The sequence below is a fragment of the Staurois parvus genome, unplaced genomic scaffold (assembly GCF_062004578.1).
Source record: "Staurois parvus isolate SC_StPar_1 unplaced genomic scaffold, SC_StPar_1.0 ptg001005l, whole genome shotgun sequence".
Taxonomy (NCBI): Eukaryota; Metazoa; Chordata; class Amphibia; order Anura; family Ranidae; genus Staurois; species Staurois parvus.
The window spans coordinates 498,259-513,967 of NW_028318801.1; the positions used below are offsets into that span (position 1 = coordinate 498,259).

General features: G+C 45.4%; 1 protein-coding gene across 1 annotated transcript in view; it reads left to right on the forward strand.

Moving 5' to 3' along the window:
* The window catches only part of LOC149441310 (cytoplasmic phosphatidylinositol transfer protein 1-like), a 93,611-nt gene that overhangs the window by 64,018 nt on the left and 13,884 nt on the right, over positions 1–15,709 (forward strand). Inside the window, exons 4-7 of the mRNA XM_089657498.1 lie at positions 10,243–10,331; positions 11,690–11,697; positions 12,724–12,795; positions 14,933–15,028. Of these exons, the coding sequence (XP_089513624.1) occupies positions 10,243–10,331; positions 11,690–11,697; positions 12,724–12,795; positions 14,933–15,028 (265 nt within the window). The remainder of the gene's footprint in view (positions 1–10,242; positions 10,332–11,689; positions 11,698–12,723; positions 12,796–14,932; positions 15,029–15,709) is intronic.

The following is a 15,709-nucleotide window of genomic DNA, read 5'->3' on the forward strand; positions in this document are numbered from 1 at the left end:
TTATATTAAATGACTAAAAGTGGACACCTGACCATCACAGTACTGGTACTGAATGGTACTGGTAATACTACAATATACATTACATTACTACAATAGACATTTCAGGAAAATGGTGCCCTTGTGGTAACAATTTGGAGAAAATTTTTTGTCAGTTCAGGCATGACTGTGCCGTGTACAAAGCCAGGCACATAAAGGCATGGTTTGATGAGTTTGGTGTGGAGGACCTTGCGTATCCTGCACAGAGCCCTGACCTCAACCCTACTGAAAACCTTTGGGATGAATTGAAATGCTGATAGCAAGCCAGGTCTTCACAGCCAACATCAGTACGTGACAACACAAATGTTCTGTTTGGCTTAATGGGCACAAATTCCTACAAGCAGTCTACCAAATCTTATGGGAATCTTTCCCAGGAGGGCGGAGGCTGTTAAAGCGTACAAAGTGGAGTGGGTGTGTGTGTTTGGGGGAGGGGGGTGTTGGGGGTAACTCTATATTAACGCCCATGGTTTTTGGAATGGGATGTCCAGCAAGCTTATACACTGTAGATGTAATAGCCAGGTGTCTAAAATGTTTGGCCATATAGTGTACCAGTTAGTGGTCCAGGTCTATGTAATAAGGACAGAATATACCCATTAGTCTGTTAATCCACCTGCTATGGCATCAATATAAGTCTACTTATCTAACTTGGTGTTTGGGGCTTACCAAGTGCTCCAGGATGGTGAACTGTGCTGAGAATATAATGGATTCTGGTTCTGGTTTCAGAGTATTTGCTCATCCTTGGTCAGGAACTTAAATAAATGGGATGGGTCACCATAGCAAAACCATGAAAAGCTCATCAATCTCTATCTAGTGATTCCTCAAGTGATATAAAAGTGTAATTGCTTTTGTACAAAGGATTCCAAACTATATACATCCCTTTTATCCAACTTTATTTGCAAAATGCTGTTGCTAATTGCATAAATCTCTGTGTAATCAATGCTGGGCCTCTAGGCTCTATAGCAGTCACATGGTCTACTATTGCTCTAGTTACATCCCTAGTGAATTATTACTGCCCATTGGAGATGTTTGCACTTACATAAACCCCTTGGAACTCTTCAAAAAGCTGAAGGGGCAGAAAACCTGAAGGGTTTGGGATGGTCCAAATTTTGTAGACAGAGCTTAGTGGGTTGAGTCAGCTCCTGACATCTTAAAGGCCTTGGATATCCCAACAGTGAGATTTCTCCCCATAAGTCCTGTCCACCTTGGAGTATTGTGTGTTCCAGATAGATTAAGGCTCTAGGCAAGGTAGCAGTTTGGCCCCCATCCCATCTTTTGACATCAATAGAGATTGCAGTAGACTCAAAGAAGCCACCCTATTAGCATTATCTGTACTGGTACGGCCCCACCACACATCAACTGTCTACAACAGCATCTTCCTTTGTGATGGGCAAGGGCATGGCTTTTGCCATTTGTGCTACTGCCAGGTTGAAGACTGGCCTCATAGACATTCAATGGGCTCTAGGCTTCTGCTTAGATTGCCTTAGGGATGTCCATCTCATGGTGTTTTTAAAATAAAAATCCAGCAATGAGAGAGGGACACCTCATAAAGGTTGTGCAGACCCTGGAATTCAACACAGAGATCTTTCCAACAGGGCCCCCAAGGAGATCTTTCCAACAGGGCCCCCCAAGGAGATTTTACCAACAGGGCCCCCCAAGGAAAAATGGTTGGTCCACCATTTCTCCAAAATGTCCATTTTGGGTAGACTGCCCCCTTAACTGTTAATTTTTTAAGCATGACTGCGGTTCTTTAAACCCCTCTAATAGCCGGCTGCTTTGGTTCTCCGTGGCGCCAAGAGCACTTACCATATAATAAATAATACATTATAAAAATCTGCAGCTGTTCCTCTCCCATGATATGAAAAATAAACCCCCAGCACAGATTCTACATCGGATACGAATCGCCTTGTTTCTCGCTGCAATGTCCTTGGATTCTTCACTGCCAGTCCGGTCTGCACAGCACGTGTCCAGCGTGCTGACGTTTCAGGATAAATGGAGGCTATTTATAAGCCGGGGTCTCTGCGAAAGACAAATTAATAACCGAGGGACATGTTTAGAAAATATACATTCAGCGCCAGCGAGGTCGTGTTTTGTTTTAAATGCACAATGCTCTTTCAAGGAAACAGGTTCACAGATTAAAAAAAAAAACAAGTTAGATATACAATAAAAAAAATAGTTCTTTATAAATTGTACATGTAAGAAAAAAATTAAAGTGGCACTCCAGCCAAAGAAGAACAGGAAACTAATGCAGACGCCATATCTATGGACTGGAATGGACAAGAATGAATGGGCCTTTTTACTCTTCACCATATGGCACTTCCAAGAGTGCCCCCCCTATATGTATTGTGGCTTCTTCCTTCACCCCCTACATCTTTGCTGTGTCCTATAGGGACTTAGGGGTTGGAGGAAGGAGCCACAGAGCACAGCGTGGGCCACAGGCACTCCTGAAAGTGTTGAATACGGAAGAGTGCCACAGAGGCTGCAGTGCGGGAACAGAGGGAGACAACATAGGCAGCCTTCTATTTCTGTGACCTGCAGGGTTCATTCACACCAAGTTACGTCAATCAACGCAGGTTCAGCGCAAGAACACAGCGAACTGTTGTCTATGTGCCAGGTACACAATACAGCATTGCGATGGGGAAAAATGCATTTTTTTGCAGCACATTGCAAAAAAACACAAAACAATGACACCAATGCATTGCAACGTGCTGCTGTGCGTAAAATTTCATAGATGTTAAATTGGTTGTAAACCACAGACATGAAATATGAACAAAGCATATCTCTCCATACTGTGTACTTGTCTCACTTGTCATTTCTGGCTGCCGCCTGCTATCTCTGCTATCAGCATGAATCACTTCTGACAAGTTTTCCTGACACCAAGAGAAAAAAAGGTGACAGAGGATGTGATTGACAGCCTCAGCTCTGTTCCAGTGAGCTGTGTGAAGGGGGGTGTGTCTCTTCCTTCCAATCAGCTCTCAGAGCTCTCCCCACTGAGCTCTTCAATCTGTAATTCCAACTCTCTGCCTCCTGTTTTCTGAACTCTCAGACAAGATTGGCAAATTCTGGATTTTGAATAGATGTAGAGAATAGAGGACTATAGATAAACAGGTACAACTTATGTAGGAGGATTTATTTCATTTCTGTATCTCTTGACATCAGTCCCTTTATTTGGTATTTGGTGGGGTTTACAATCACTTTGAATAAAAGAAAGGAAAGAATAAGCCAGCACTGCAATGCATATTAACAACACAACGCATGTTTTGGCTTCATGTTCACAAACCTACTCTGATCGCCGGCCGCTTGGAAACGCAAATCACGGCAAAAATGCAGTATCGTGGTTGTCGCAGTTTGCTGTGTTTTGACTGCGTTTCGCATTTTCCTGCGGTCGGCGGTCAAAATGTTCCTAACCTGAATGCGGTTCTTTCGTGTTCAGGATAGGGAGGTTCAACCTCACCTAAACGCGGCAGCTTTTAAACTCTGCTAAAAGCCTACATGTACAAAAAAATGCCAAAAGCTCCTAAACTCGAGTTTAGCAGCTGCTCGTGTACATGAAGCCTTACACTGCACACTAGTGCACATGAGTTTTGCGCACAATGACACACATGCCATGGTGTGAATGAGCCTTTAGGTATCATTTTGTGAGACTGACAGGGTCTCTTTAAATCCAGTGGAAAGCACCTTTCCAGTGTGGTGCATTGCATTCCTCTTGAAAAGGGATGAGCTGGGTTCAGTCCGAATTCCACCTGAACCCAGTCTTGCAGAATTAACGAGAGGCTGTCACATGATCACTTCCCTGCCAGCCCAATTAGCTGCGGCAGGTGCATTCTCTGCCCTTCAGCTATGTGGCCATGTTAGTTCCATAAAGTCATGAGGATCGATGCTTGTATGTGTGCATGTAGCTGCGGGGCACGGAACGCCTCGGGCCGCAGCTGATTGGGCCAGCAGGGAAGCCATCAACTTGACTTTAGACTGAACCAGGGGCGGACTGACAACTCATGGGGCCCCCGGGCAGTAGGGGATCATGGGGCCCCTGTGTCCTTGCCCAAACTCAAAAAATCCTATGAAAAAGGTACCAGGGGCATCTCATGGGGCCCCCTACTGACCCCGGGCCCTTGGGCAGTGCCCGAGTTTCCAAATGGTCAGTCCGCCCCTGGTTGCATCAAAGTCGCATTGAAGTCACATCAAGTTGCAATGCAAAGCTGCACAGGAAATTGCACAATTTTAGGGGTCACAGCAGTGTGAACCAAGCCTAAATGCAGCACACTGCAATCCAAATACAGGGAAAAAAAAGGATTTTGTCACCTGCTGTGAAAAAAAAGGCAACGATGTAAAATGGTAGTAAAGAAATGCATTAAAAAAAAAAATGCACATCAATGCAAGTGTGTTTAAAATGTGTCAATGTTCCCTAAATGCAATACACATGGCGTAAATCCTGCCAACCTGAATCGAATGTGCTCAGTGTGAATAGAAGTGAACAACTAAGCAACAATGACCTATTTAGACCTATACCTGTGCACAGGGGCGGACTGACAACTCATGGGGCCCCCGGGCAATAGGGGATCATGGGGCCTCTGTGTCCTTGCCCAAACTCAAAAAAGCCTATGAAAAAGGTACCAGGGGCATCTCTGAACCCAGCTCATCACCACACAATAATGCACTTAACATGCGTTGTGATAACATGCACCACACTGGAAAGGCGTAAATGGGCTCCAGGGGCAGACTGATGACTCATGGGGCCCCTGGGTAATAAGGGATCATGGTGCCCCTGTGTCCTTGCCCACACTCAAACTACACCCAAAAAAGCCTATGAAAGGTACCAGGGGCATTTCATGGGGCCCCCTACTGACCCCGAGCCCTCGGGCAGTAAATGAGCTCTAGGGGCAGACTGATGACTCATGAGGCCCCTGGGCAATAGGGAATCACGGGGCCTTTAGATTGTACGCCCCTTGAGAGTTAGAGACTGATGTGAATGTACAATATATATGTAAATTGATGGCGCTATATAAGTACCTGAAATAAATAAATAAAATAACACAATGTATGTTAACATGCAAAAAAAAATTGCGTTAATGCAGTGCTCCGGGTCACCAAGGTCTGAGTGGGCCCTTAGGTTACGGGATCCAATTGATAGCTGGGATGCTAGTTTTTTATTTTTTTAGTTGCTGTAGATGGTGCATAGTTTTTGTGCAGTTTTTCTCCATCCTCAGGGCGCAGATTGCGTGGCATAGTTATATCAGATTTTGTCCTGGGCTCCTCAGATTAGTGATGGGAACATTGGCTGTCAGGCAGCGCTATCACCGATCCCCAGCAGCGCTCGCACTTCCCTGATAATCGCTCCCAGAGGACCCCGGTGTAGGAAGGTAACGCCGATATCCAGGTAGATGGATGTCACCGACCCACGCAGGAGGTGAGGGTGGGGGGGAAGGAGCGCCAACAGCGCTGAGTCTATTTATAGCTCCCTCCATCTCTCGCCAATCCACTTTCCTCCTATTTATAGTAACAGTAAGTGGGTCCCCGCTGACAAGTCATCTTGGCTGATCTTACTCCCTTCTCATTGCTCATTCACAACCTCCTCGCAACCAGCCTCCCAACTCCATTCTTAAACGTTAAAGAGGGGCCCGGGGGGATTTCGTTGTTTGTCATTGATTTCCTTTAACGCAGCACAAAAATAGAAATGGATCAATCCTCCCCCTTTGACAGCCCAGCCGGACGAATCTTTAGATGGCTTTTCATTTAACTTCGACCTTTTTTTTTTTCAGTTGGGATTTCCATAAACATAATCGATGGTTTCGCTAAATTGCTTTTGAAGGTGCGGAGGGCGCGTTCTGACGCTCTGTGTAAGAAGTGATGGAGCGTCTGTTTGAATCGCGGGGTTATTTATTAATGGAGCCCTGTGTGTGTGTGCGTGGGGGGGGGAGGTGTGTGTGGGGGGGGGCTTATGAATTATTACACCTTTATTGAGTTGCCTGGTTTCAGATATTAAAGGCATAAGGCTCAAACAGCTGGAAAAGTGTCTTTATCTTCGCCATGTAATTGTCATTTTCAAATTTTATTGGCTTTAGCTGAAAAAAACTGTCACTTTTTTTTAAAAAACTAAGCATCCATATCCTAGTTTGTTAGCTTTATATATCAAATGAAAATGTTGAGAAAATGTAATAAATGTAACAACAATCATAAAAAAAGTTCATTTATTAAAGTGTTACTAAACCTAGGACCCTGCATTCACTATATCTGTTCTCCCCGGACCCCGCATTCACTATATCCGGTCTCCCCGGACCCCGCATTCACTATATCCGCTCTCCCCGGACCCTGCATTCACTATATCCGCTCTCCCCGGACCCTGCATTCACTATATCTGGTCTCCCAGGACCCTGCACTTACTATATCCACTCTCCCCGGACCCTGCATTCACTATATCTGGTCTCCCAGGACCCTGCATTCACTATATCCGCTCTCCTCGGACCCTGCATTCACTATATCCGCTCTCCCCGGACCCTGCATTCATTATATCCGGTGTTCCAGGACCCTGCATTCACTATACCTAGTCTCCCCGGAGACTGCATTCACTATATCCGGTCTCCCCGGACACTGCATTCACTATATCTGGTCTCCCCGGACCCCGCATTCACTATATCCAGTCTCCCCGGACCCTGCATTCACTATATCTGATCTCCCCGGACCCTGCATTCACTATATCTGGTCTCCCCGGACCCCGCATTCATTATGTCTGGTCTCCCCGGACCCTGCATTCACTATATCTGGTCTCCCAGGACCCTGCATTCACTATATCCGTCTCCCCGGACCCTGCATTCATTATATCTGATCTCCCCGGACCCTGCATTCACTATATCTGGTCTCCCCGGACCCTGCATTCACTATATCTGATCTCCCCGGACCCTGCATTCACTATATCTGGTCTCCCCGGACCCTGCATTCACTATATCTGGTCTCCCTGGACCCTGCATTCACTATATCTGGTCTCCCCGGACCCTGCATTCACTATATCTGGTCTCCCAGGACCTGCATTCACTACATCCGGTCTCCATGGACCCTGCATTCACTATATCCGCTCTCCCCGGACCCTGCATTCACTATATCCGCTCTCCCCGGTCCCTGCATTCACTATATCTGGTCTCCCCGGACCCTGCATTCATTATATCTGGTCTCCCCAGACCCTGCATTCACTATATCTGGTCTCCCCAGACCCTGCAGTCACTATATCTGCTCTCCCCGGACCCTGCATTCACTATATCTGGTCTCCCCGAACCCTGCATTCACTATATCAGCTCTCCCCGGACCCTGCATTCACTATATCTAGTCTGTTTGGACCCCGCATTCACTATATCTGGTCTCCCCAGACCCTGCATTCACTATATCTGGTCGACCTGGGGCGGGGTTTTAGGGTCATGTGACCACCGTGATTCAGCGACACGGTGATCACATGATCAGAAAAGGACCCAATCGAAAGTGGAGCTCGGGACCTTTCCGTGAGTACTGGACATGTGTGCTGGGATCACACAGGGCGTGCGCTCTCAGCGCATGTTTTTCTTAATTGCACGCAAATGTGCGGCTGCTTGGCTTCAAGGCCCAGACACCGAGAGGCCACACATTTGCGTGCAGCCGGCGCCAAGAGGTTAAATAGAAAGTCATATCCATGTTTTCCACTGCCGATTACTGGGCAACAGCAGAATGACGCATTTTCAAATGCAAGGTGCGTTCTTGTGCAGCTTTGCTCTGCGTTGAGTCTAAGCATTAAGTTCAAGACAGAACCCTGCAGCAGGACGCGTAATGCGTGCGCAAGGTAGCCTGCATAACTGCTGCTTTAGTACGTGAACGAGCCCAAAAAGTGATTTCTTGTTCCCTAATGTCCTCGAACACTTTGATCCAGCTTCCAGCGCAGATCAATTTAAAGGGCCGGAACATTTACACAAGACCCTACGTCTCCGCTGGGAGCGAGCCTTGTTAGGGAATAAAACCGCCGGGCCGAATTTTCCGAGCATTGGGCTTCACGCCGAGATAGTGTTGAAAATGATACGGAGAATCCATTATTGCGGTTAGGCCGCGTTATATGTCACATTTTTAAATCAATTCCTATTGATTTTTCTGCATAAACAACTATGGCTTGTGTAACAGAGCTTTCCGAATCACGTGCGGCGGGCAGGCCAGGAAAACGCACATCCATTAACAACGCGTTCTTAGCAGCCAATCAGATCCTTGATGTTATCTCATGTCAGGTGCCTCCACCAGAAATGGAAGCCGAATCGGAGAGATTTGCAGCTTTCACTTCCTGCTTTCCAGAAGGTGTACGCTCACGATGACGCCACAGAAAATGGATATTTACGCAGAACTTCAGCCAAAAGTAAAAAGCTTGTCAAAAATGTAATAACAAAACCATCTTTTGCTGCAATGCTCAGATTTAATCTAGAGATTTCCTCTGCAGTATTTTTTTTTTGCCACTAATATTTTTTCTTTTTTGCTACCATCATTCAACCCACTTCCTCTGAGCCCAAGTCATCCCGGACGAGCCCCCAACCTGTTCTTCAATGTTCAGCTTCAAGCTGGAGTTTTTCTGTGCAGTATTTTTTTCTGCCACTAGATGCCCTCAGTCTGATTGCTAGCACCATTCAATGCACTTTCTCTGTGCTCTGGTCATCCCGGACGAGCCCCCAACCTGTTGTCAGGTCATCCTGGATGAGCCCCCAACCTGTTGTTCAATATTCAGCTTCAAACTGGAGTTTTCCTGTGCAGTATTTTTTTCTGCTACTAGATGTCCTTAGTCTGATTGCTAGCATAAATCAACCCACTTCCTCTGAGCCCAAGTCATCCCGGACATGCCCCCAACCTGTTCTTTCATATTCAGTGTCAAGCTGGAGTTTTCCTGTGCAGTATTTTTTTCTGCTACTAGATGTCCTTAGTCTGATTGCTAGCATCATTCAACCCACTTCCTCTGAGCCCAAGTCATCCCGGACATGCCCCTAAGCTGTTTTTCAATATTCAGCTTCAAGCTGGAGTTTTCCTGTGCAGTATTTTTTTTCTGCTACTAGATGTCCTTAGTCTGATTTCTAGCATCATTCAACCCACTTCCTCTGAGCCCAGGTCAACCCGGACGTACCCCCAACCTGTTCTTCAATATTCAGCTTCAAGCTGGAGTTTTCCTGTGCAGTATTTTTTCTGCCACTAGATGACATCAGTCTGATTGCTAGCATCATTGAACTCACTTCCTCTGAGCCCAAGACATCCCGGACGAGCCCCCAACCTGTTCTTCAATACTCATCTTCAAACTGGAGTTTTCCTGTGCGGTATTTTGTTCTGCCACTAGATGACATCAGTCTGATTGCTAGCATCATTGAACACACTTCCTCTGAGCCCAAGACATCCCGGACGAGCCCCCAACCTGTTCTTCAATACTCATCTTCAAACTGGAGTTTTCCTGTGCGGTATTTTGTTCTGCCACTAGATGTCCTCAGTCTGACTGCTAGCATCATTCAACCCACTTCCTCTGAGCTCAGGCCATCCAAGACATTCCCCCAGCCTTTGCTGCAATGCACAACTTCAATCTAGTGATTTCCCCTGCAGTAATTTTGTTCTTCCACTAGATGTCCCATGTCTGGTTGCCAGCATCCTTCATCCCACTTCCTCTGAGCTGGGTCATCCCAGATGTGCTCCTAGTCTGTGTTTCACTGTTCCATTTCAATCTAGAGATTTACCAGCAGTATTTTTTCTGCCACTAGATGTCCTCAGTTTGATGGCCAGCGACATTCAACCCACTTCCTCTGAGCTCAGGTCATCCTAGCATGACTGGACAGTGAAAGGAGAAGCAGCACAGTGATGAGCTCATTTTTCTGTTAGTCTGCTCTTTCCTCCTATCAGCATGCTTCTTGTCAGCAAAATCATCTTCTCCTTGTGCTTCCTATTCCTCTCACACTCCAGCCCTGCTGTACAGGAGGTGCAAGAGGCTGATACCAGGTCATTTATTGATGTATTAATGATTACAGGGCTGCAGTAATTTGCAGCATCTTTTATATGGATCTTCCTAGAGTTTTATTTAAATCTAGAACTTTTTAAATGCTGCATTTTTATTGACTTTTAGCAGTTGAAACCCCTTCTCCCTATAACCATGTTTGCTTGGCAAAGAGCAGAAAGGGTCCATTTTTTGCTCAATGACACCATCCCAACTCTGGCCTCTAACCTTCTCCTCCTCTCTTGCAGCAAGCTACCCGGATGGGCCAGGGCGGTGGTTCCCAGGATGTTTTATATCTGTGAGAAGGCCTGGAATTATTACCCCTACACCGTGACAGGTAAGACTCCTTGGCGTCTGCTGTATTTTGGGGCTTCTAGAGAACATGTGTTAACCAATGACACGGGATGTTTAGAGGCACCCATTAAGAAAATCGAAACAACAATGATTGGGTTGTTGACACTCACAGGTCAGCAAATACCTTTTAAAGGGAATGTTTTATTCTGGCTAGCCAGCAGATGGTGCTGCAGTCTCCTTTTTATATATTGAGCTATTGCAACTTTTAGCTGTGCTGAAAGAAGTTCATTGGTTACGGAAATTCATCAGACAACCTCATAGTGAGCACAGCAGGTGTACAGACCCAGGAACATAGTGCAGGGACGGTGAGAACCGTTCATACTGAGCCCAGCCGCTATACAGACCCAAGAACACAGCACAGGGATGGTGGTAAACCCTCATACTGAGCACAGCAGGTATACAGACCCGGAACTCAACAAATGGATGGTGGGAACCCCTTATAATGGGCACAGCAGGTGTGCAGACCCAGGTACTTAGCACAGGGATGGTAGGAACCCCTCGTACTGAGCACAGCAGGTGTACAGACCCGTGATCGCAGGACATGGATGGTGGGAACCCTTCATAATGGGCACAGCAGGTGGGTAGACCCAGGAACTCAGCACAGGGATGGTGGGACCCCCTCATAATGGGCACAGCAGGTGTACAGACCAGGGAACTCAGCACAATGACGGTGGGAACCCCTCATAATGGGCACAGCAGGTGTGCAGACCCAGGATCGCAGCACATGTATGGTGGGAACCCCTCATAATGGGCACAGCAGGTGGGTAGATCCAGGAACTCAGCACATGGATGGTGGGAACCCCTCATACTGAGCACAACAGGTGTACAGACCCATGATCGCAGCACATGGATGATGGGAACCCCTCATAAGGGGCACAGCAGGTGGGTAGACCCAGGAACTCAGCACAGGGATGGTGGGAACCCCTCATAATGAACACATGTGCACAGGCCTGGGAACTCAGCACAAGGATGGTGGGAACCCCTCATAATGTACAGAAAATAGGACAGCGTACTTTTCTGTGTAAGTATGAACTGTCACAACGACTGTTATTTGTACTTTTATTAATACAGATATAACCACTAACAACACAACTTGTCTCTGTTTTGTTTTTTCTCCCTTGCCCTTACTTCTGCTTGAACTCTCCATCCCTCCATGTTTAATACTACTGTACTGGCCATCCTGCTACACACCGATCTCTCTCCGTCCACCCTCCTCCTCTTCACATGGTCCACCCTCCTCCTCTTCACATGGTCCACCCTCCTCCTCTTCACATGGTCCACCCTCCTCCTCTTCACATGGTCCACCCTCCTCCTCTTCACATGGTCCATCTGACTCCTCAGAATACACAGTAAGTTTCCATTCTGCTCAGAATTCCAGAATTAGAATAGACAATATAACCATCAGAGAGACCTTTCCAATGAAAACGTCATCATAGGATTGTGCTGCATTAAATATAGATCCTACAGTATATATACACCTGGGGGCAGCAATTTATTTTCTATTAATATATGTTATTATATTTTTATTTTCCATAGCTTTTAATTATATATATACTGTATATACCTGGGGCAGCCATATTTGTCTATCACATATGCAATGTCTGCTTCCCCATTCCTTTTGTTCACTTTCAGGGGCGAACTGACCATTTGGAAACTCGGGCACTGCCCGAGGGACCGGGGTCAGTAGGGGGCCCCATGAGATGCCCCTGGTACCGTTTTCATAGGCTTTTTTGAGCTTAGGCAAGGACACAGGGGCCCCATGATCCCCTATTGCCCGGAGGCCAGAGGCCCCATGAGTTGTCAGTCCGCCCCTGTTCACTTTTCATGTCTTCATGAATAAATTCCTGACTTGTCACCGTATACCGCAACAATATACATCATATAAATCATTAAAAAAACATCCTTGAGCTCCAGTCCAGTGACTTTGCCTAGGCTGAGATGATCAGTTTGCAGCGGGCAGGAGGAAGCATTTCCTCAGTCTCCTCTTCTCCTGCAGTCACTCAGATGGCAACATTGTAACTTTGTAGCTGTAACTGTATTGTGTAATTGTAGAAAAGAACATCAGGAGGCCTATTTCTATCCAAAAAAATGTACAAATGTGACAAACATTCGCGCAGCTGCAGAAAAATATTTTGTCCAATATGATTATTTTCTATGCTCCATCTGCTGGTCATAATACGGTATTTTCCTGATTGAGGTATTTCAAGGAAATAGTATATTATGGCCTGTAGATGGGACTTCCAAATATAGGAAATGATCATATTAGATAAAACACTGCAAGTTTTCATTAGAACTTTGCACATGTTTATCATTGGATGCACGTGTCCTGTGTTACACCATGGCTTCTAACAAAAATATTTTTTTCCACAATGCAGTGCTCCTTCCTCCCAAAATTCTCCATCCATATTGAGACAAGATATTCTGATGACTGCGGTGACGATGACAGTGTAAGTCGGGTTCCTTTTAGATGCTTGGGTAAAGTCCACATTCACTCACTTTTTTGACAGATATAGAAGACACAAATGAATACAGCTCTGTGCTCATTAACACCTCATTACAATTTTTTTCAAATGCAAGCAATGTAAGTATCTGAATTAGTCCTGGTATCGGCCTCATGCAGATCCTGTACAACAGTGCTGGAGTGTGAGAGGAAGAAGCAGTACAAGCAAGGGTGTATTTACCACAAGGCAAACAAGGCATTTGCCTAGGGCGGCATTTTTCAGGGGGGCAGCACTGCCCCTCAGAAGAAGGGACACACGCGGCATGGGGACCTGGTGGGTTCTGAGAAAGGTTGCAGGTTTCATGATAGTGTATGCACATTCCAGGGGATGTCCTGAGCTGTGAAGGTGAGTGTCTTTCTCTCTCTCGCCATGGGGGATGGTGACTGGTGTATGGGGGGCAGTGGTAGTGGAAGGCTCTCTCGGGTGGGAGTCAGGAGTGTTGTTGGTCAATGTCAGGCTCTCTCTGCGGGGTGGAGCCGATTTTTGTGTTGCCCAGGGCAGCACAAAACCTAAATACACCACTGAGTACAAGGAGCCAATCGGGCCATGTGTTGACAAAAAAGCATGCTGATAGAAAGAGAGCAGAGTGGCAGTGAATTCTGGGTATGAAAACGGTGAATAACAATCTGAAATATAAAAATGGCATCTGTTAAAGGTTAATTCCACCTCTCATACCATGTTCCATTTAATTCCCAACCATATTTAGGGCATAACATGAAACATGGTGTAATTCCTTAGCCCCCCCCCCTCTTCAAACTACCCTGCTCTCCAATTTACCTGAATTGCAGGCTTCTACAGCCAGTAGTATTCTGTATATTTTTTTTTAAATTCACACAGCTGTGTGTGACTCTGTGAATGGGGAGACTACAAGTCCCATCTGCCAGTGCGGCAGAGGAACTCATAGTTCTTAATGTAATACAAATGTGGTTAGGTCACTGCATTTGTGGTCTATGGATTACTTCTCCAGCCCCATAACCGAAGGTCTCTACTTGTACCTGTACTGTTGAGAGGCTGGAGGAATAGTCTGTGCATTACCCTGATCATAACTGGAATGCTCTGCAGGCTTCAGTGCAAAAAATCAGTGAATGCATTCCTTTCCTTCTTCCTTTCATTTCCTTCTTCCTTTCCCTCTTCCAATTCCTTTCGTTTCCTTTCCTTCTTCCTTTCTTTTCCTTCTTCCTTTCCCTCTTCCAATTCCTTTCCTTTTCTTCTTCCTTTCCTTTCCTTTCCTTTCCATTCCTTTTTCCTTTTCTTCTTCCTTTCCTTCTTCCTTTCCTTTCCTTTCTCTTTCCTCTCCTCTTCTCTCCTTTTCTTTCTCTTTCCTCTCCTCTCCTCTTCCTTCCTCTCCTTTCCTTTCCTTCCTTTCCTTTCCTTCTTCCTTTCATTTCCTTTCCTTTGTTTTCTTCCTTTTTTATTCCCCATGTGAAGACTTGCAGGTGAAACATTTGTATTTCTGTCCATCCAGGCCTGAGATTTACAGGGAAGGAGACCTGATATATCTCTAGTGCAGTTAATATTTACAGGCCTTGTTTTCAGACTAATGAGCTCATCTCCCTGTCACTCTGCTCTCTCCACCTATCAGCATATCTCTTGTAAGCACATGAACACAGCAGCATAGCTAATTGGCTCATTATACTGCTTCTTCCTCTCCCAGTCATAGCTCTGCTGTATAGGAGCTGCAAAAGGCTGAGTCACAATCATGAACTTACACTGCCTTCATTTAATAAAAAAAAGTAATAATGTATTAATAAATGCAGAGCTGCATCAATGTTTCTTTTCTGTATCTGTCTGGAGTTCAGTTTATTATAATCCTTTGAGAGTACTTTGTTGTGCCTGAAATAGTTAGAGGACAACTCCTGAAGATTAGAGTTGGGGGGGGGGGGTTTGACAGTGGGGGGGGGGGGGTTAATCAAAACAGGAAATTAATCAAATTCTGGCTGGGATCCCACTTTAATTAACAAGGATTCTGTTTGGATTGGTGCTCATTTTGGTGATTTCCCCCCTTCTAAAATCCATCAAATCACTATTTAGAAGATTCTGAAAAAAAAATAATTAGGAGACTGACTCCGGTGTTCTCTTACAGATATTTAATTCAGACTCGGCAGAGGACGCTCATGAAGTGACACACCTAGACATCACGTATGACGAGATCCCGGAGAGATATTATAAGAGTACCGAGGTGGGTGGAAGCAAAACAAGAGACTGTTAGGGCCCATTGACATCAGTCTGGTCCGCTGCGGTGTGTTGAACACACGTGCATTAACACAGGTTATGTTAGAGCAGCCCATGCTTTGAATGGAAAATGGTGCTATAGTGAAGCAGGTCATCGTGCAATGGTGTTATAGTATGGCAGATTAAAGTGCAATGGTGTTATAGTAAAGCAGATTAAAGTGCAATGGTGTTATAGTAAGGTAGATTAAAGTGCAATGGCGTTATAGTATGGCAGATTAAAGTGCAATGGTGTTATAGTAAGGTAGATTAAAATGCAATGGTGTTATAGTAAAGCAGATTAAAGTGCAATGTTGTTATAGTAAGGTAGATTAAAGTGCAATGGTGTTATAGTAAAGCAGATTAAAGTGCAATGGTGTTATAGTTAAGCAGATCAAAGTGCAATGATGGTATAATAGGACAGGTCAAAGAGCAATGATGTTATAGTAAGGCAGATTAAAGTGCAATGATGTTATAGTAAGGAAGATTAAAGTGCAATGGTGTTATAGTAAAGCAGATTAAAGTGCAATGGTGTTATAGTAAGGTAGATTAAAGTGCAATGGTGTTATAGTTAAGCAGATCAAAGTGCAATGATGGCATAATAAGACAGGTCAAAGTGCAATGATGTTATAGTAAAGCAGTTTAAAGTGCA